Source organism: Dicentrarchus labrax, unplaced genomic scaffold (genome assembly GCF_905237075.1).
Source record: "Dicentrarchus labrax unplaced genomic scaffold, dlabrax2021, whole genome shotgun sequence".
Lineage (NCBI taxonomy): Eukaryota > Metazoa > Chordata > Actinopteri > Moronidae > Dicentrarchus > Dicentrarchus labrax.
The window spans coordinates 26066248-26087900 of NW_026136721.1; the positions used below are offsets into that span (position 1 = coordinate 26066248).

The 21653-nt window shown below is 40.8% G+C and overlaps 1 protein-coding gene across 2 annotated transcripts in view; it reads right to left on the reverse strand.

Annotated features, from left to right (window-relative positions):
- Positions 1 to 8999, reverse strand: part of lef1 (lymphoid enhancer-binding factor 1) — a 43377-nt gene extending 34378 nt beyond the window's left edge. Inside the window, exons 1-3 of one of the 2 annotated variants that reach the window (XM_051386256.1) lie at positions 7725 to 8999; positions 5674 to 5740; positions 4306 to 4430 (exon numbers count right to left, since the gene is read on the reverse strand). In XM_051386256.1, coding sequence (XP_051242216.1) covers positions 4306 to 4430; positions 5674 to 5740; positions 7725 to 7925 — 393 coding nt within the window. In that variant the 5' untranslated portion in view covers positions 7926 to 8999. The remainder of the gene's footprint in view (positions 1 to 4305; positions 4431 to 5673; positions 5741 to 7724) is intronic. The other variant, XM_051386257.1, reaches the window with a different exon arrangement.
- Positions 9000 to 21653: the final 12654 nt, after the last annotated feature.

A 21653-nucleotide genomic window follows, 5' to 3' on the forward strand; every position in this document is an offset into this window, starting at 1 on the left:
CCTCAAGCTGTTGCACAGACCATGAGACTGTTCTAACACAGCTGGAGATCACCAACACATCTTCAGTCAGGTGAAAAACCATGTACTGTATCTCTGTACGATCAACATTTCAAAACTACAAACACACACTGTCTTTATCTTGTCACTCATGCATTTTTGAGATGATTTAAAAGGATTTACGTAGGATGTCATGAGCCCGGAGGATGGGATTTCTTTAAATGAGTTTTTGTGATTTTAACAAAAGGGAAATGTGTGTGTGACAATGGCAATATGACCTGAGAATAGATTTCAGGCCATTTGCATGCCTGTTGATCTTTATTTATAAGCTGTCATTTTTAATTTCTCACTTGAGTTTAGGAGGCTGCAAACCCCCTCAAAGCAGTGAACTCCTTCTCCCAAACATCAAACATGGAGTGATGACATCCTAACTGCTCCAAAACATAATACTTCTCAACCATTATTATCACTGCCATTATGGGGTATTCTGATAATTCAGACCAGAAACCGTAATAGCATGTTTCATTTGTCACTACAAATGACATCACAGAAGCCAGAGAAATCACAATCCTTTCCACTTCTTCATAATACTGTGTCCTAGTTTTACACACCAGAGGCCAAAGCTTATAATATAAGTATAAATATATGTGGACATGTCTCTTCACATTATCTAACGCATCGGAAAGACACAGTGATCTGATCAGAACGGAGAAGACATCAAACTAGAAGAAACAAGATTTCTTCTGGAGAATTTTGATTTCTCAATGATATATACTGTACACTGTATGCTTGATTGGGTGTTTAACATGTTCCCATATGCATATCAGAGACACTGTTGTTGTGGCAGTGAGGTGGGATGACAGAAAAACCTAATTTCTAAAAGTTATAGTCCTATAAATAAATGATGTGATCTTACATCAGACTATAACTGAAATAAATAAATATACATATACATACACATACACACACACATACACTTCATATATACCAGCCAATTTCCTGCTTTAACCTAATTCCTCTGAATATCCCCCTTCTTTGTGTGTGCATATAAAAATAGACAACACGATGAATAATATTAACTCAAAATGGGCATGTATGACGATCCCTATAAATCATATACAGCTACACCAGCTCCAAGCATCTTGTGCAATTAAAACAATGCCCTTTTTGCTCCTCCAAAAGGTCCACATCACATGATGGTGAACTTCCAAGTCGCTTCACTTTCTGGACAGGATGCCCTACAGACTCCACATCCTAAAACAGCTATAGGTTTACATAAACATCAGGGTATTCATAACACACCAGTGACTCTTTGAAGTGGTCAGCGCTGTTTTAAATCCACATTTATATGCAACTGAACACCATTAGGCATCTTGACACCAAAATCTCAAGTCTTGTGGCGGAGGCGACTTATCAAGCTAGAAGCCCCTAAAATCTGCTGACAATCAGCTACTCCCAACAGCTCCATCATGACTGGACGGCATGTGCAGGAATGTCATGGTCAATGGAAATCAATCTAAACTACTGGGATTGGGGGCGGCAGTGGGGCTGGGGATGGAAGAGAATGAAAGAGAGAATGTGCCTTTGATCTCAGTGAAAACCGATCCCAGGCCTGCAGATACTGTGGCTGCGGTGGCCAGCAGCAGAGGCAGCGAGCTGACATCAGTGAGAAAGCCAGAGGACTCGTGTTCCGTGATCCTTCCACCAAGCCTTGGCTCTTTTTATTGGATAAGTGAGAGAAACGTATATAAAATGACTACCGTTTTATTGAAGACAGGGTGGTGGGGGGGGGGAATTGGGTGGAAAAAAAAGCAGGCATGGTAAATGAAATGAAAGCGAGGCTTTAAAAGTTTTGGCAGCAAGTGCCTGGCCTAATTCATCTGCAGTGAGGGGTAATTTCCTCTCATACAGTCAGCTGGTCTCCATACAGACCTTTGAGTTTTTCACTGTGTACGATGGAGTAATTGATAAAATTGACCAGAAAACAAGCCATAAAAAGAGAATTTGGAAAGCATCACATCCCACATTTCATACACCATTCTATTAGTAAGCTGAAGAGGGCGAATCATGAGGTAATCAGGATCACGTTTTCTCCACAATGCCACATACTTTCACCCTCTGCAACTTTGGCAGAGGTGGAAGCAATGCAATTTTAACATCATTCCGCGATCGAGTTGCGTGTGAATGAGGTTCTTTTGCACACAGCATGTGGCATCTGCCCCCGACAATCACATCTGCCTCCGAAAGTCGATTCTTATAATAACACAGAACTCACATTTCACAACTTTACCCTGATGAAACCGACTCGTACGCACTGAAGAAGCACAAACAACCCAGAGCCTTCAGTTCCTCTGCACCATGTGTGAGCGTTTCCTGTATAGGAGGCACCAAAGGCCAGACTGAAGCTGGTTGTCTTCCCAAGTGTGATACAGAGACATGGACAAAACAGGATTAGAGTGGACAGCTGCTGGTGTGCCCTGCATTTTTATGTCTGTCTTGAGAGGAGAAATTTGCAAATGGGACAGACACAGGAAGCCGCCAGTGAGAGACCTGCAGCTGGCCTGAAATTAATACCATTACAGGGACGATATCTACAACAACACACGCCGCCCCTGGACGGCACCATAAACTCCTCTGCAGGGCAGCCTCAGAGACATGATGTTGCCTTTTAGGCCTCCTCTGTCATGCAGGGCTAATTAGAGGGCTTACTTGGGTCATGTAGACATGCATCACTTAGGATTTTAACAAGATGAGAAATACTGTATATCTCATGTTAATCTTCTGTATGGCAGGCATTTGGTTACCAAGTATCACATTGTGGTTGTCAAGGGGACGGGAGTAAGCAAGGCTGGTTTTTCAAACAATTAACATTGCAAACATTGGTAGTGAATATTTTCTGGTTTTTAAGTTGTAAGTATTATCATATGTGAAGTTTGTTAGTTTGAAAGTCAAGAAATGTGGTCTGGCACCTGCACTGCTGGTTTTGTCATTACTTTTTATCCACAGTCCAAAGTTGCTGGTCAATAACTTTTTTTTTTTTTTTTATAGGGATCATTCCCTCAGTTAACCTTGATATTCAAAACTAAATGTCTTGGTATGATTAGTAAATATTAAACGTTTATTTGACAATAAAATACACTGCATGTATTTTGACCCAATGTACTATTTTTATCTAAGAGAACATGAGAACACTCTTATACTGATCTTTTATTTAACCTCATGTAGGGTTGCAACTAAGGACTTTCTTATCAGTCTAATCTGATTTTTTATTTTTTTATTGGTCTCTAAATGTTACAAAAATAACAACGCTGAGATATAACTAACTACCGCAGATGGAAACAATATTTAAAATGTTCTTATTTTGTCGAACCAAAAGTATAAATATATAGCAAAATACAAGTAAATGCTCACATTTGAGAAGCTCAAAAACTTTATTAGAAACAAACAAAATCAACTGTTAAAATTAGGGCCATTTTACAGTACCTTATAATAATTTGAATGGTGATACTTTGTTAGTAATAAGTATTGCAATCCTTCCAATGTACTTTACATTTTTTATCGATTTCGAATTACTTTATCAATAAGGACCTCTGATAGAATCAGTGATTAATAATATCATAAGTAAGCGTTTTCAAAGTGAGACAGCGTAGCAGGTACAGCAACAGGTTTCTTTCTCCCTCCTCAGTCTCCATGTTACATAAATTGTATGACAGAGTTTACAAAAAACTTTTGTCATCTCGCTTCACTTCGTGCTGAAACTGTGAAATCTGAAACAAACTAGAACTTGGGTTTAACCTGACCAGGTGCCACCTGATCTATCATCATCCTCCATGTTTGTTTTTGCTTTCAATCCCACAAGTGCATGTAAATAAAGCAAAGCAGCACTTTACCAACTTTTAATAGAATTAAAAAATATATGAACCTCAACCCCCCACAGAGAATAACAGATGCCTCAGATATACAAACAAAATAACATTGATTCCAGTGTCATTTTTCTCATCGCTAATTAAAACAGTCAGTGATTTAATTTCTGTCAAAATTAGATTTCACTCACTATATATGGTTGCCATGCAAAATTCAGAAAGGCTTATACCTTTGTAGCTCTTGAATTGCTCCAATAACTGAGCTGCCTGAGCTGATTTTTGTTATTTCTGATTCGGGCGAAACACGGTTTTGACATACTTATTGTCAGGTTGTCAGGCTCAAGTTCAGTGTTACACCAACAGCATTTCATTCCACGATATCTTATGAGTTAAACTGATAAACTGACTTGTAGAAAAAAAAAAACACCAAGAAGTTGGTACTGACCGTTCTGGGCATGGGCGGCGAGAGGGAGCCATTGTTCATGTAGGAGTCGTTCATGTTGCTCATCATGATGTAACCTGGGTACCCCGTGTATGGATGCCCTTTACTGTACATGTCTTGAAGTTTTCCTGATAAAAAAAGGGGTTACAAAGCGACAATTTACTGTGTGTTGGCAAAAGGCTCACATGGGGCAATTTTTAAATTTATCAAGATCAAAACTCTAAATTTCTCACTATACTAAGACTTTAAAAACACAAACAAATCTTACAAATGACAAATTCTGAATGTGCTTCAGTCAGTAAATCAGGCAAGAAATAATTAGAAAGCTTAACACAAAGTTCGCCTCCCTGTTTTGATGCTGTAATGATATCACTGCCGATCGCTTTAACCCATGCCCTATTTTGCCTCGGCCTTTTGTTTGTGCCCTTTCTTCCCGTCTTGGAGAGGAGGGTCGTATTATGCAGAGGAACAATGGAGCCCCTCTGTGCCAATTAGCACCAATTAGAAGAACATACAGACTGTGTCAAAACAGGAGACGCCCCAACTGTTCCTCTATGCCTTTGACCTGAGAGGGGGAGCTTTATGCAAGAGGCCTCAATACAGCGCCACTCAACTGCACGCTGTGTAATAAGGCCGTGGGGGGGGAGAAGGGTTGGGAGTGTTTGTGGTATATATATCCTGATGGCAACATGGATCTTGTTATGAAGAAAGCCAGTGTTTGGTTTGAGGAGGGGGGGGTTCTATTCAGGAGTGAAAGGGGAACAAAGAGGAGACACACTCCTCCTTCAAAGCCCCAATGATGACCTGCAAAAGCGGGGTCAGAGTACAACAGCCAGAGGGAGACGAGCCCCGAGCGGCAGCGACACGTTGCATGTGACAGAGCGACCGGAGGGCTGATGTATGTGGGAAAATAGTTTATTGGGGGTAATTGCATAATAAGAAACACAAGAACCAGTTAAAAAATGTGATTCGGAATTGATGAACAGCATTTTCATCCTCCTCTCAATCCAAGTATGTTTGTTTTCCGTTTCTGCAGGCACCCTCATCTGTGAGGTGGGCAACACGTAGCTGCGTCAATGAAGGTACAGCGTGTCCTGACAAGACTTGGATCAGACATTATCAGCCTGAGAGCAGCAGAAACCGGGGCTCTGATAAGAATAGGACCAAACAGTGCAGGAGTGTGACTGATTACTTCCGTGTGTGGGGAAAACGAGGTGGCCCTTCTTGACACTCCCCCCCCTTCGCCTCAACTTCTCAAGCTACAGCTAATTATTCTAAAAAATCTAGGACTTTATTGCAGCTAAACGACTGGCCTGTCCCTATAAATGCATGCTGATTTAACAAGCTCTTGCTTAAGGCTGTGTCACTTACCATCATCCGAATGGTCTCTGTGTTTTTCATGATATGAATCTTGCGGTATTTGGGACTGTCTAGCTGCCTGTGAAAAAAATAAAATAAAAAAATTAAATGATGGTGAATCAATTAGGAGGGCCTTCAAACGCAGTTACACACACAGACATGCTGATACGGACACCCACAAAACACTGCTGGGACAAATGTCGTCCCTTTTGCTTGTCACCAAAGCAGAATAAGCTTGCACAGACACACACACACACACACACACACACACACACACACACTACTATCTATAGAGGGGTGATGGAGCAGTCTGCATCAAAGCTTCAAAAGAAGCACTTAATTAAGCATCATGTCCTTAAGGAGCTTACAAATTAACTTGTTTTCAATACCATAGGTCCACTCTCATTTTCATCTCTCAGTTTAAGCCTTGTTCAAAATTCAAATAAATGGATGTGTTTTGAATTAAAAGCCTATGTGCAAAATGAAAAAAAAAGAGGAAATGGTGGAGACAATTTTTAGCTTTTAAAAAAAAAATCCCCTGCTTTCCTCACATCCATTTCCTTTCTCTTTTCGCATCAGAATTGGGAAGAGGACCTCTTTTTTGGAGTTCAGACCCCTCAGGATGGCTTCAAGCTGAGCGAGGGAACTTCACTGGATTCCTAATTAACATTCAGCCTCCGTCTTGTGCGTCTCTAGGACATTTGGTGGTGAATGTGTACAGTCTCGTTCAGGATGTGCCCAAAATTTCATTAACACTGCAGTTAATGACAAAACTTGATGATGGGGAAGCTGCAGCCTGCATCCTGAGGTCAGTGCACGAGGAAAAACATTTTTTTTACCTGATGATGTTTCATGCCCACTCTGTGTCTCTATGTGTGCTAATGAAATGCTATCTTGCAAGCACGGAATATAATGCAATTTTAGAAACATTAAAAATTCATCAGTGAGAATTCTCCCTATATGTATTTACATACACAATGAATTCAACACATTTATACGTTTTAGAATTTCTTTTGATAGACCCCCATCTTGCCTTCTTTTAATCTGATCCAGTAAGGACACACAAAAAACTAATGTAGCTGTAAATGTGATTAAAATATTTCTCCCCAAAACAATGTAAAAATAATTTACTGGCACGGTTAAATGGACACGACAATAATGAAATATGAGAAGGACCTTACAAATAGATAAACAAGCACATCCTGGTAACAAAATAATTGGATATTGTCCCTTTGTTTATGCTGTATTTTATAAGCTGTGACCTTTGAAATAAATTAATCATCTTGTTTGTCAATAGGTTTTATGCCACGTGTGCTAAACAGATTCATGTGCTGGTGTTTACAGCTGCTGAGGGTTATCATAAACCCCTGCAAACACAGCTATTAGCCTATTTGTCACAGGCAGCACACAAGGCCCCAATTCTTACGTCTCAATATCGTTCTATTATTTTTTCCCCAAAATGTCTGTGCAGATTAATTAAATACAGCTGTCACATATGGTCAGGTGTGCATTTTAAGACTATAATGCTTCCAAAATGAAGATTTTCAGGTGCTTAAGGTGTGGAAGAGGGAAAGCTGGTACACCTGTGTCTGCAGACTTTGAATGGCATCACTAAAAGCTATTAATTTTCAAAATAAAAGTGGAGGCTATAAATGCACCTGGACTCAGCTTATTTTATTTATATTTTTTTGTCTTTATGATAAAAAGGTTTAGCATGTACTGTAAAATATGAGCAAGGTCTTCACAAGAGGAAATTCATTTCAGGCCAGTGTTGTCAATTTGCTTTTTATAGCATCTTCTAAAGCTGACTAACAATTCAGACAAACCCACAGCAATTAATGTCAAAGAGCCACAAAGACTCTGATCTTTTTAAATGACTAAAAAAGGGGTAAAAAAAAAAACTAAAACTAAAACAGATTGTTTACAGGCTGTCTCCTCTCCCTGATGGAGTTCAGAGTTGATACCCACCTTCCCTCATCATTCACCACATCAGTGAACGCACACACACACACACACACACACACACACACACACACACACACACACACACACACACTACTCACATCGTGGCTGTTGCTGTTGGGGCTGCTCTCTGACTCGTTGACCAGAGATGACTTGATGTCTGCCAGGTCTCCCTCCTCCTCGGAGTGGCTGAGCTCCGCGAAGATCTGCTCCTTGTGCGGGTCTCCTTCGTCTTTGAACGGGATCATTTCGTCCGTGGCGCACAGCTCCGGGTCTCCGCCGCCGCCTGACAACTGTGGCATTTTGTTTATTATTTGTTTATTTCTATGGGCTTTTCTCACCAGGAACACTGGAGACAACACACACACACGCCAGCACTGTCCGGAACTAGAGAGAGTGGGGTGTGGGGGTTTGGGAGGGGGGGGGGGATAAAACTCCCACTAAAATCCCCCGAAACAAGCGTGGGGGGAAAACGTCCCCTCTTATTTTTAAATGGAGCGTCGACCGTGAGTCACCGGGAGAGGAAGCGGCGTGCAAACACGCTGCCGTGCCGGTGTGTCTTTACTGAAGCAACAGGAGCACTGTGGCTGCTGTCGGCGTCCTTTTTCCTTTTCTTTTCTTTTTTTCCCCCTCCTCTTTTAAACCACGAGTGTTTAAACTAAAAAGGACTCAAAGTCAGACCCGAAAAACTTGAGATGTAAAGGCTCAGAATGAGAGTCCGGTGCACGCCTCAATGTCATGAGAATAAAAAAAAAAAACCAAAAAAAAAAAAAAAAAAAAGAGGAGACAAACCAAACGAGTTAAAATATCATCACTTTTTTAAGTGAACATACACAACCGACGACGGGTACGGTCCAGTACAAAAAAAAATAAAATAACTCAACGTTAAAAAGTGCATTTATAAAAAATTCAAAAATAAGTGAGAAATGATATTTCCCCGGTGGTCCAGTGAAAAAGAGAGATGTGGCGTCCTTGCGAGGAGGAAAAAAAAAAAAAAAAAAAAAGTAGGATAACAAAACCAAAACACCGTGTTGGAGGTGAGAAGGTAAATGATGGATGTGCAACTTGGAAGAAAAACACTTTTAACACTTTAGAGAGGACAACAAGCGACGCGGTGAGCCGCCTCAAAATACATCCTCAAAGCCGGTCGGGTGAGGAGGGATAAAAGCAAAAAAGTCGTAAAAACAATCAGAAAAAAAGAAGATAGAGAGGAAAAACGTCGCGGATCGACTTCCCACTGCTCCCGCACTGCTTCCACAGTGTAATGTAACCAGTGTGTGTATGTGTGTGTTGGTAATGTAGCTATGCTCCCTCCTCCTCCTCCTCCTCTTTCTCTCTCTTCAGTCATTGGGAGGAAGGAGAGATGAAAGGGAAGCCGAGGCTCTGATTGACACCGTACCGATTGACACTCCTCCTGAGAGAGAGAGAGAGAGAGAGAGAGAGAGAGAGAGAGAGAGAGTCATACACGGCTCACAACAAATGGGCAGACACGAGAAGAAGAAGAGGAAGAAGAGGAGGAGGAAGAAGAGGGGAAAGAAAAGAAGTGGTGAGGCTGACACGCGCTGTGTGTGCTGGGTTCAAACAATCATGATAAATAAAAATGATAATAGAGGGAAAAAAACAAAAAACAAGACGAGCTCTAACTTGTTTGGCCGAGGAAGAAGAAGAACAAGAAGAAGTGAAATTTAATAAAAACGCAAGAAGTGGCAATCGCGTTATATTGAGGAGAAATACCCAACAACCCGAGGCCACGTTAAAAAAGAAGAAAGCAAAAATATTTAGCGCCTTTCCATGTGTGAAAACCAGGTGCATATCTGGCTACTCCTTTTCACCAACCTATAAAACTATTATATAAAGATTTATTTGAATTTATTTATGTATTTATCCTGTTAACAGTTGGGAATAGATGGGCTGCGTGTGTTTTATTTCTACCTGTCTAAATAGCCTTGTACTGGAAATATTAAAGGTGCGATTTCCCACGCTCTCTAACAATATGTGCAAATATTACATTCATGCTATTCGACTTTATAATGTCGCACTGTGGTCTTTTTTTCCCCCACAATGTAACATAGTGGTTTAACGAAATAAACCGAGGCCAAAGGGTCCCTACACGTTTGGATGTCAGCAACAATTTAATATATATAGGTTCAAGTCTGAAGTCTCAGCTGATCCAACACCATCTGTATGAAAGGATGGTAATGGGTGAAACATATGAGCAGACATTATTTTCATTCATTATAGGCACATACACACACATAAAAAAAAAAAAACGAAGGACCCAGATTGAGGGCCAGTGGCACACCAGAACTGTTTTCCAGTTAGGTCTGTTACTGAGGGGGAAAACACAGATTCGAACCATATAAATGAATTTGACAATTAGGCCTCATTAAGAATGGAGGGGGAAAAAACCGTGTAAAAACAAGGACACAAACATATGGGGGGGAGAAAAAGGGTTAAAAGAAAAGAAGAAACTTTAAGTCTTTGAGTCGAATATTTCATGAGAAAATACGAAGGGGAAAAAGAAAAAGAAAATAAACCAAAAAGGCAGAGTGGAAGTGGCGTGCTTTCTGTGTGTCTGTCTGAGCAGCGAGAGATTGCGTGAGAATCAAAGTTGGGATGGGGAGGCAGATCTTTATAAAGCGCGGAGGTGGGGTTAGCGGGGCGGAGCCGCGGCTGCCTTTGATCTTGCGGCGGCTGGCTCTTTCATCCCCGACTCCCCCCGCCCGGTTTCCCCCACACCGCCTCCCTCCCTTCTTCCCCTCCTTCCCTTCCCTCGCTCGCTCTCGCCCCCCCCCTCGCTCTCCCTCGCCTTTGTATGACTAAATTTGGTCCGAGTTTGGAGCCGGGCCAACATTTCCACGTGTGCGTTCATCCCAGCTGAGAGAGAGAGAGAGAGAGAGAGAGAGAGAGAGAGAAGGGGTTCTCTTCCGGGTAAGGAGACAGCGAGACAGAGAGAGAGAGAGAGAGAAAAAAAAAAAAAAGATCAAAGGCTTTTCGGTTTTGGAAGCCGAGTGTGGATTCAAAAGAGCCGAGACTGGCTGCATTCCAGAGTATAGCGGAAAACGCGCGCACAAACACGCGCGCGCGAGTACGCACGCACGTGGGATACAGGCACCAAACACACGCGCGTAAATACAGCACTGAGAGTGAGAGAGAGAGAGAGAGAGAGAGAGAGAGAGAGAGTTAATTAGAAAGATTTCACACAGGCAGACCCGAACAACCAAAAACCTTTCATTAAAAAAAAAAAAAAGAAAAATCCTTTAACATTATTTCTTGTTTTCAGCCAAAAAAATTAAAAGGAAGAAAAAAATGTGGTACAAGGTATAAAAACTCTGGCTGTTTTCCTTCCTGCTCTGTAGAAAGTGTCGTTCTACTTAATTACAGTACTTCTTTAATTTAATTATCCACCACTTTTTTTCCCTTTTTTTTTCTGGCACAATCTTAGTTAAGATTAAGCAACCAACATCCAACACCAGCCTAAAACCAGGCTAGGAACAACCTCATTGCCTTGAAATATATATATATATATTTTTTCCTTCTGAGTCTTTTACAGCATTCACCTTGGATATGGTCTTAATCATAAAATTAGGAGAAAAGGGGAAATCAAGGAGGGGAAACAATTTTTGGTAGGCCTATTAAGAAACTAAAAAGAGACAGTACAGGCCTTCAGGGCCTGAGGTAAGAGGTGAAGGGATCCAACTGTGAAAAATGAACCAGATTAAATAAATCATAGGACTGAATGATTCATGTTTGGTTTTTGGCTTTGGTTTATTGGCATTGTAACGTATTATAAAATATGACTTTGTTAGGGATAACCTTAATCCTAATATTCTGTTTGGGGGTCCTCAAGGCCCCAAGCCCTCTTTAACGGCTCAAAAAACACGCTTAATAGTTTTATGACCTTGATACTTCATGATGTTTGCTATTTTTATAAGAATTGATTATAAACAGGATTTTGGGATGATGACATTTCAGAAAATGGCACAGTACTTGTGTTTAAGGTCTCCGACTACTGCCCTCTGAATTTCTGTAACTGAAGTTAAGAATTAGATCTCGCAAATATAAGTAACGCCACAATTTAAGATAATATACTGGCTTTTTGGTATAAAATTAAATATATATTTTCTTAATGCATATCCCATATAATATATAAAATATACATAATATATAGCTGTGGTCATTTATGTCCATTATGCCAAGTTTGTGGCAAATGGAAGAGGTATCACTTTAATGCTTTTATATTTTAATAAATGCAGAAGATGTTAAAAAGAATAGGTTGATTTTTTCAGTTGTAATTATTATTGTTACACATACACATGTGGGACCCCAGCAAACAGAGAAGAAGTAAAGCCAATGCCAATAAAAAACAAATGGTTTAATCAAGATGTAGACAGGCGTTCACTGCTGGAATATTGAATCATAAAAAACACACAGTACATTTTTTAAGAAGCACATAAGGTAGGAGGTATCACAGACATCTCAAAAATCAGAAATGTTACGTAATGCAGTGCTGTAGGTTGTATATCAGCCTCAAAAGAAACAAGAAAAAAAAGGCAATCCGGGTATTAATATCAATAAAAGAACATCTTATCTCATCTTATCGAGCTAATTGTGTTTCCTGTCACTGGACATTTTTTAAACTCACCTAAAAGTTAACTAGAATTTTATATTCTGGTCTTGAAAAGGGAAGCGAGAGAGTGAGTGAGAGATTCATTATTTAATGCCCTCTGCTGCATGATGAGAGACCACTGCAGAGAAGTCTATCTTCCTGGTTAGAAGGCCTGTGAGGAGGGGTCATTTGTTCACCACTGATGTACATATTTTGTTGAGCAATAGCCTATAGATTTTTGTATATATTTAATAAATGTTGTTGGCAGCAGTAGAATAAGTACATCAGTAATAAGCCAGCATAGATAAAGATGCAGCTTTGGTTTGCTGTGTAATGATTCTAGTTTAGCGACCTGATGACAAGGCAACAAACGACAGCCTCTCTAATGAAGACGCTGTCACAACCACCTTACACACTTTTCCCTTGACATCACAATGCATGATATTCTCCAGCGTGGCTCTGTGCATCGCAGCCCTGGTTGTTAAAATAACCAGGAAAGTTGGGAGTGGAGAGAAAAAGGAGAGAGAAGGAAGAAGGGGAGGAAAAAACAGAGCTACATTAGCATTTCTCTCCTAATGAGTTCATAAGAGTGACCCCTCTGGATCTCACATGAAAAAGAAGATTTCCTGCTGCGCTGTGACCTGAATTCAGTTGTCTCTCACTTTAGATACTACATTTTGCATGTTATATAAGGCAGGAATATATCTATACACACGGCATAATTTATCATCAGTGGATTTCAATTCCTCATCTCCCGCCGTAAAGACCAGTAGTCAATCTGAAGAAGGTACTAAAAATATTAATGATCTACACATTGTGGTGAGATACAAAGTGTGAATGAACACAATGCATATTTAGCATATTTAGTTTTATATTATGTTTTTTTTTTCCCCTCCGTCTTATAAAGTTGGGAGAGCATATCAGTTTAGTAGACAATGTGAATTGTGTCAAACAAAATGCTTTTTGTTGAAACAACATTCAGTCAAGGTCCTCTTTAGATCTATTATTGTCTCATCTTTTATCTGTTCTATTTTCATTGCAGTGCATAATACTTCAAACAGAAATTACCCTAATTAGTTCGCGCTTTATGCTGTGAATGTGTGTGTGTGTTTCTCTGACTGAGCGTGTGTGTGTGTGTGTTTGAGCCTTTTCAATGTGATGATTTTTCAATATCAGTTCCTAAATTCACCTGCCAGGTAAGTTCAACGGTGAAATCCCTACTCTGCTGTCTATTCCACCTGCTAGTCATTCATAACAACTTCCTTGATGTAGAAATTACAGCCCTTGAGCTCCAAGCCATCTCCAAGAAAACGACAGGAAACAAACATCAAATTATGATGAAAAGAGCTTGCAATTAAAGCCGAAAAAGACACCATTTATCAAACGTGCAAATCAAAAAACGGGGGAGGTCCGAGGTGAGTGATTATTTGTGCTGCTCTTTGATTGGTAGGAGGTGAGTCACCTTCTTGAAGGGGAGGAAAGTGTCTTGGGGGTAAGGTGAGGAAGAGAGAGGCGAGACGTGTGATCTGTTGATTTATGGCAACGTTGTCAGGAGGCTGTTTCAAACAAACTATCATTAAAATGAAATTATCTCCTTGATGGAAGAGGAGGGGAATTTGTCATGCTATGTATATATTTTGGATGAGTCCAATTTGGAAAGGAGAGGCTAGGGTTTACAAAAAGAAAGCCATAAGTCAAAAAAAAAAAAAAAAAAAAAATTTGACATGGCGCTATGTGATCAAAGTTGTTATGATTCATCCTAAGGGGGACATGATTATTTGTCAAACAATTTCATGGATGTCCATCCAATAGCTCCTGAGAAATTTCACTCAAAACCACAAATGTGCCTCGTGATGGGGCGAGGGGAAAAGTCATCACCATTCATGATTCCCAGATGATGAATTTTGAATGTCTGTACAAAATTATGTGCTAGTCCGTGCAGTAATGTTGAGATATTTTACTGAATAAGTCAACCCCCTGATCCGCTGGTGCTGCTACAAACCTTGATAATAATCCATTTAATAATTATTATTATTACCAACCAAATGTCTGACACTGGCATCCATAGAGCTAGCATGGCTAAAAATGAAACACTGCTGCATTTTGATATTTGAAAACAATGTAGAAAAACAAGTTTCCTCATGAGGATCCACTCCTCCGCCCACTGTACAGATTACCAAATCCAATCAGCAGACTCCTCTATTGTCTTACTGGCAGAGATAAAGAATGAGTCACAGCAAGTGGCACCTGACTCCACCCTTCTATCTTCGCCAGTCAGTGATGCTGACAGAAGAGAGAGAAGCACTGAGTAAGCTCCTCAGTAAAAAGAGAGTTAGGGATCACTTTTCCCCTGAGACTTGGCTCGCTCTCACATACGAGACAGTATTAACTTACACTCTCCGAGCTTCAAAAAACCTGAGCGCTTGCATGCCGCCATCATCGGTGGACAACATTCATCAAACATGCACAGACACAATCCTTATTTCTCCTCTGACTTTCCTCAACACACAGCACATCTGCATAGAGCACTAATACTTGCAAGTGTTGCCTCACTACAGCCAAAAGAACAATCCTCTGGGGCATATAATATCATCCATCTTTTTCCTCTGCGTGTGCACATGCAGCTCTGTCCCGCTGTCACTCGCGAAGACTAATGGGCAGATTAACACTTGGCTGACCCAGGTGCCTTGAGGGAACATGATGGTGTGGGTGTTTACCTACAAACTTCACCCGGCTGGGACAGCCACCTTTCTCTGCAGCGGACTGTCAGTCTGCAGGAATTTTTTTGGAAAACTGCTGAGCTTACCCATTGGCACCAATTGTTTCTGTTGTTTACAGGGGCTGTTGTTTAACTCCCTGCGTGCTGTGAGAATGATTTGAAATGACCTATTGCACAATTCAACACAGTGGTTACTGAAATATTTACCAGAAGATCATAAAAAAAAGCACATCCTCTGCAGTTTTATGTCCTATTCTGAGTGAAAGTTTAGAGGTATTTCCTTCGGTTACGCTGTGGGAAAGGGTAAGGTCTCGACTGGTGTAATTGATCAGGTTAGAGAGGCATGACAAGGCTCCTTTTTATTGCACAGGGCCCACATATGTCCAGAGGCTGGCCAAGCTTCACCACCAGCCGTCCTCCACTGTGCGCTGCTGTGTTGTGCTACATTCTTCAGGTGCAAAGGGGAAGTGGTCCAGTCCTCTCAGAGCACACAGCTACTCCTTTCATCCCACTGTGTTATTGGAGAAAGCATTGAGCAGTGCGTCAGGGCCTGCTGTGTCAGGGTCAAGGGTCAGAGCTGACCTGCTAAGAGGTCGCGGGGCCCCCATCCAGTCTGTAATCAAGCACACAGCACACCTCGCTGACCCCGCTCCTCCGTCTGTCCCATGGCCCAGCCTCAGCCTGCCTCGGCTGCCTGAGATCAAACACAGAGCGGCAGTACCTCTGGCCCTGTGTTATCAGCCTGGGTGTCTCATCACATCAACACGCAGGGCTAAACAGTAAACACAGCCAGCCTGGTTTTGCTCACTGTGTGTGTGTGTGTGTGTGTGTGTGTGTATGAGTGAGCTTGTGTACATATCAGTATGGAAGCCTGTGCATGACTGCACTTGGAAGTATGAAGGTTAAGGTTTTATTTAGATTTTTATCAATTTAGATTTTTTTTATCCTATAGAAAACAGTTTGAAGCACACCAATATGTTACAAGAAAAAACACATTTTATTTTTAGCTAAATTAAACATGCAATGAGTATTTTTTTGGCCACTTGGGGCAGTGCAACATGCTTTAAACACTCAAACTGACATGAGTTGACATGGCAAACCATAGCTTAGTAGCACCTTTAGACATGGAATAATATTACCATTTGAGATTGTGTTCAAGCAACTTGAATAGAATAATTATTCTTGTTTTAGCTGTTTTTAGTCTTTACCAACTTCTGAGGGAAACTACCAGCTATAGCTGCTATTTTGTCGGTCTGAACAGATGGGGTGGGTATTTGGTGCTGTGGTTGGAAATAGTGTGGATTGGAGCAGTAAAACTGATTTACAATTAAGCTACGTGCCAAAAAACCAAAACATTGAGCTAAAAGAAGCTATAGCACACTGCAGAGCCGGGTGGTAACTCTCAGTGAGCTCGTCTCTATGAGCAACCCCCTCTACATACACTCATTAGATCCATTGTTGATATAAAAACTACTGATTAGAGCAGCTGTAAGTTTCTATAAACAGTCATTTGTTATGAATGTTGTATTTTGTCATTCTGCTTGGTTGGTTGGTTAAGTTTAATCTTTAAACTGATTTTACACTTTCACTAGAATTTGTCACATATACAGAATGTATGTTATTTACATTATGGCTTTGAGTGGAGAGATTAAAAACACTAAATTTTCATATGTATTACTATTATACATGTTATATTTAACTCTTCATCATGCATTCCTTCCGCTGCATGTAATTATTCTAGCACAGAAACAAAAAAGCATGTCTCTTCATATAAATTTGGAACAGTTTCAATTTTCAGGCGGTTTTCGACACCCAAGCAAAGTGAATATGTCTGCAGCCATGTGGCTATTTGGGTTTATTCTAATGCAAATTCACATTTTGTTTCATTTCTAAGGGCCCACAGCTGAAGAGGGCCTGTGTAAAGAGCCCAAGCAGGCAATATTTTACCAGGTTGGTAGCTGATTTCCTGTGTGCACCAGCCTACACCATCAGGATATTAACTGTTAAAACCACTGGAGTGTGATACTTACTCGTGCTGATTGATTTCTTCTAGTCTCACAGAGGAAAAGTCCACAATTCCCAGGAGTTGTTGCTAGAGAGTAAAGCATTTCCAGACACTGGCACATGCTGCCAATTTGACAGGTTTAGTTAGGCACCTTGGCTCCGCTCCTTTGTTGTATTTAAAAAGCATCAGATAAGTGTTTTTTTTCTTAGGCAGGCTGTGTTTGACTCTGTTTCAGAGTGGGGAAACAACTCATTTCATTCCTTTGTCTAAGGGTTTTCCCCCCACGTCTCCCGACATGAAGAAATTGTTGCAAATGAGTCATTTCTTCTTGGCAGGCCTCAGGCAAAGGAGAAAAAAAGAATAGCCATGTTTGTGAGTAGACAAAAGTGATTTACTTATTCTGTCACTGCTTTAATTAATTCTGATAAACGTGGTGATTACTAATATTGAAATGTATTTGCTGTGATATCTTAAATTACATTGCAGTGTCCTTAACATGGTAAAAAAAAAAAAGTTATCTTGTTTCACACACATACCATTACCAATTTAAAAAGTTCTGTCTGGGATTGTTTGCATAGAAGAAGATTTTGGAAAATGTGTGTTGAGGTTTATGTTTGTGTGTATGCATGACTTCATGTGTTGGTAAATGAGTGTGTTATTGTTCTTGTCGGTCTGGGAGGGGAGATCAAAGGCAGGCTCTCTGTAGCTGGCCTTCATTTCTAAGCTGAGTCTAAACTGAAAATGTCATATTTTCCCCTCCAAGTTCCTCTGAGCTCCAACATGTGTTTGCAGGTAATATTTCTGAAGTACGATACATACAGTATGGGGGGCCCGAGACATACAGTCTACTGTAAAGCTACAGCTTGTTTTGTCTTGTTGCTAATTTTATTACAGCTGAAATATGTGGCCAGGAGAGCGTTTGAACTCTTGGCCTCAGTCTCGCCCAAGTTGCGGCCCAATTTGAGCCAAATCTGAAACAGTAAAATCCCAGAGGATGTATAGTAAATTGGCTCTGCCAAAAATCCTTCTTGCCCTGCCTCGCCCTGCCATCTGCTTCATAAAGTGTAGTCACGAAACAGCCTGCAAAAGTGAGATTTAGTGCCACCACACCTTAAAGACCGTTCTGTAAACATTCATACTCTTTTTCCAAATTTCCTTGTGCATAATTGAAATGTATCAGGGAGGCATTTCATTCAGGATGTGGTGACCTACTGCCCCTGTGGATTTTCCACTGTTTGTGCCTTCCCTCTGCTGTTAATGTCATTTGTCCTCTTCTGATTCACTTGACTTGACCCAGCTTTGACTTGGAATGATGCTCATAAACAAGTCTCCCATGTGCATTTCTCTGTTTTTATCTCCATCCAGTGCACTCACAGGCTAGAAGGTTCGATTTGTCCGGGAATGCCAGTGCTGTTGGGGTCACCTTTCTCAGGCACTACAATGTCAGATGCAAAGACAAAGAGATAGAGGCGAGAGAGAAAACCCAGCCAATCCTCCACACATGACACTTAAAATGTTCACACATTTCAGTAGACAGAAATCCCTCCCACCACACATAAAACATGTGAATGTTTCCTGTCTTTGTAGACTGCCACTGGTCCAGGTTCAGACTTAAAAGACATTTTCAACCTCTATCGAGCCTTTGAGCCTCATTTTTTCCCCTTGCTTTAATCCAACACATTCAAAGACTGTTCTCAGGTTATGAGAATTCTTTGGGCCAGTGATAAAACAATTGATATGGAAAATTCTAGTTCATCAACGAACCTATTAAAGGGAACGACGGGCAATGCAATTTTAGCTGTGAACACTTGAGATGTGATATTTTTTTTATCAGTAATGGCAAATTAAAGTCACTGCAGACATATGGTTTCCATGGTTTCTGTGGAATGGAGCTATACTTGAAAACTACATGTTGTTTATCTTGGTATTTAAAGGAACATTTCAGTTAAATGGAGCCAGGCAGAGGGGACTTCTACTCTAGCAGAAGAATAGATACTTGTGTAAAAAAAAAAAAAGACTCCAGTAAAAGTACTGATTCAACTTCTATACTCAAGCAAATAAGTAGGTCTGTCAAGTTAGTAAGTGGAAAAAGTATAGGCTCTGAAATGTACTGAGAATATAAAATTAAAAAAGTACTCTCTTGGCTTCTTTGAAGGACATTTCTACCAGCTGTTTCTGTGCAAATCTAACTGGAACTTCAAAAAGGGTCGAGTCTCCCTCTGTTGTCTGTTTCATCTTTTACATTGTTATATACAAAAGTATTTGTTAGTTTCTTCCCACCTCTGGAACCAGGCTGGCTGTTTCACTCTGTTTCCAATCTTTATGCTGAGCTATAAGACTGATATGAAAGTGGTACTGATTTTCTTGTCTAATTCTCTACTAGAAAGTAATTAAGTGTATTTACCAAAATGTGGAACTATTACATTAAGACCTATTGTAGACATCCACTCTAGTAGGCATTTGAAGAGGCTGTTTTGAGATTATTAACATGAACACCAGAGCTGTTGACCCTCTGATCCTCATCATGCAGTCTTGATGCAGAGTGTGATTGGTATAACATGACCAAAGACAGAAGAAGAATAAAACATTTTCATGTTCCTCTGAAAGAGAGAGAACAGCCCTACATGTGATGAATTCATGTTGTCACTGGCCAAACTGCATGAATGGAGACATTATTAGTTATAGTCTACAGCCAACACCATAACTGTGCTGGACAGTGTTGGTGACTCAGCATGAGTGTTGGAGCAGTGAATATGTGTTTTAGGCACCCTGAGTGCTGCTTGGCTTCGGTGCATTAGCAGATCCGGCCAGATGCTCAGTGTGATCTGTCATAGGGGACCGGGCTGGATCACAGCAGGTGAAAAATGAAATTAATCTTGGTTCAACACGACATCGCACAACTGCTTCTTCTCAATGATAGGAGAAATGGTTAAATTAGAAGAACAAACAAAAAGGAAACTATGCGTATTGTGGTTGTTCGATGATGCAAGAGTGATGGGTGGAGAATTCTTTGTTCTTGCAATTAAGATCAAATATAATGATTTCTCAGACAAAAACAGATTTTCACCAGATCAAGACAAGGAGTGAAGTTCTCCTGGAAAGACCAATTAAAACACACCTATTTGATGTATAATTAAAACTGCTTAATATATAATAGAAGCTTTCAGTTGAGCATTACAATTTCATGAGGCCTCTGACACAAAATGATTTAAGATTATTTAAAGGAAATGTAGAAACGTAAACATAAAGCATTCGTATTTTCTTGATTATGGACTTTCATATCATGATGTAAGATCCCCTCCTGACTTGTGCAACTAAATGTAATCGGATGTTTACGGGTATCATGCAAAAACAGTGAAAAAAAACAACATCTTGGAAAAGTGAGACAACCGCTAAGAGGACATTCAATTATGAGCGGACATGACATGAAATCTGCGTGAAAGATGCTCCTCAAAAACAAAGCCCCTCAACGCACCCTTCCTATTTTGAGCAGATGACACTGCCTTAGCATACATTACACATGCATATTATCTTCACTAATCATGCTATTTGTGGGCCTGATTGCAGTGTTGCTTAAGACGGGGTGAGCACGGGGCTCCTTTGTGCTGGAGCTAATGATGTCCCTTTGTGATAGGGCTGGGTGTGAGGGTTGAGGACACTGGAATAGACTCCGAAGAGCTGCTGTGTGGGTCTTAGTGTGACTGGCAGCTGCAGTAATCCGCCCTTTGTGTCTTCAACAGGGCCCCACTGAGCTCCCCTGACAGGGACCGATGTTCCCAACTTCACCAGACAGCCCAGATGGGCCGAGTGACACAGAGGGAGGGAAGGAGGGAGGGAGACAGAAAGCATCGAGATAGATAGGGAGAGAGAGTAAGAAAGTCAAAAGAGGAGAGGGAAGTAAAAGGAAGGGAAGAAGAGGATCATTTGGGGTAAAGGAAAATGCTGGAAGGGAAAGTCTTAAGGAGAGAGCGTGGAGGAATGGAGGTCTGTTCTTGAAAGCCGCTTGACAGCTCTGTTCCTTCTAAGACAGGATGGGCTCAGTGGCTTCGGATCAGGGCTGGTTTGTTTGCCCAGCATTTGTTTTTTGTTCCTCTGCGGTCACCCTGAAGCGTGCCTGAGTAAGGAATCTGATTGGTGGAGGCATTCTTGGTGCAGCACAATTAAAATCCATGGTCGCACACAATTGCAGCGATACACACACACTCCCTCTCCCTCTTTCTATCACTCACAAGACACAGTGTCTGTTTACATTCAGTGGCCTTGTCATGACGTCTGACGGGACGAGAAGTTCTTTCTGTTGCTGCTTGTGGTTTGGGTTTGTCTCATCTCATTACTCTCGCGATGTGGCGTGTGGATTTTTCTCCATGGCTTTAGTTGTGCAGTCTAAAAGAACGCTCTTGTATTAATTCTCCTTTTCATATGTCTATACTTTTCACATCTGCCATGACCACATCCTGCTCCACAACGCCACCAGAAACAATCAATTTCTCATTGAAATACGCCACCTGGAAAAATGTGGCTATTAAAAAACACATACAATAGTATAGCACCTTCCTAACTTGATTTCATGTGTATCCTGATGGAGCAAGATATTGGGATTGGACATAACACAGGGATGTGTTAGTTGTTGATTGATTGATCAGTCATTTCAGCTCTAGAGGGAGCATTCCAAGTTATGGGAAGACGGACAGTTTTAG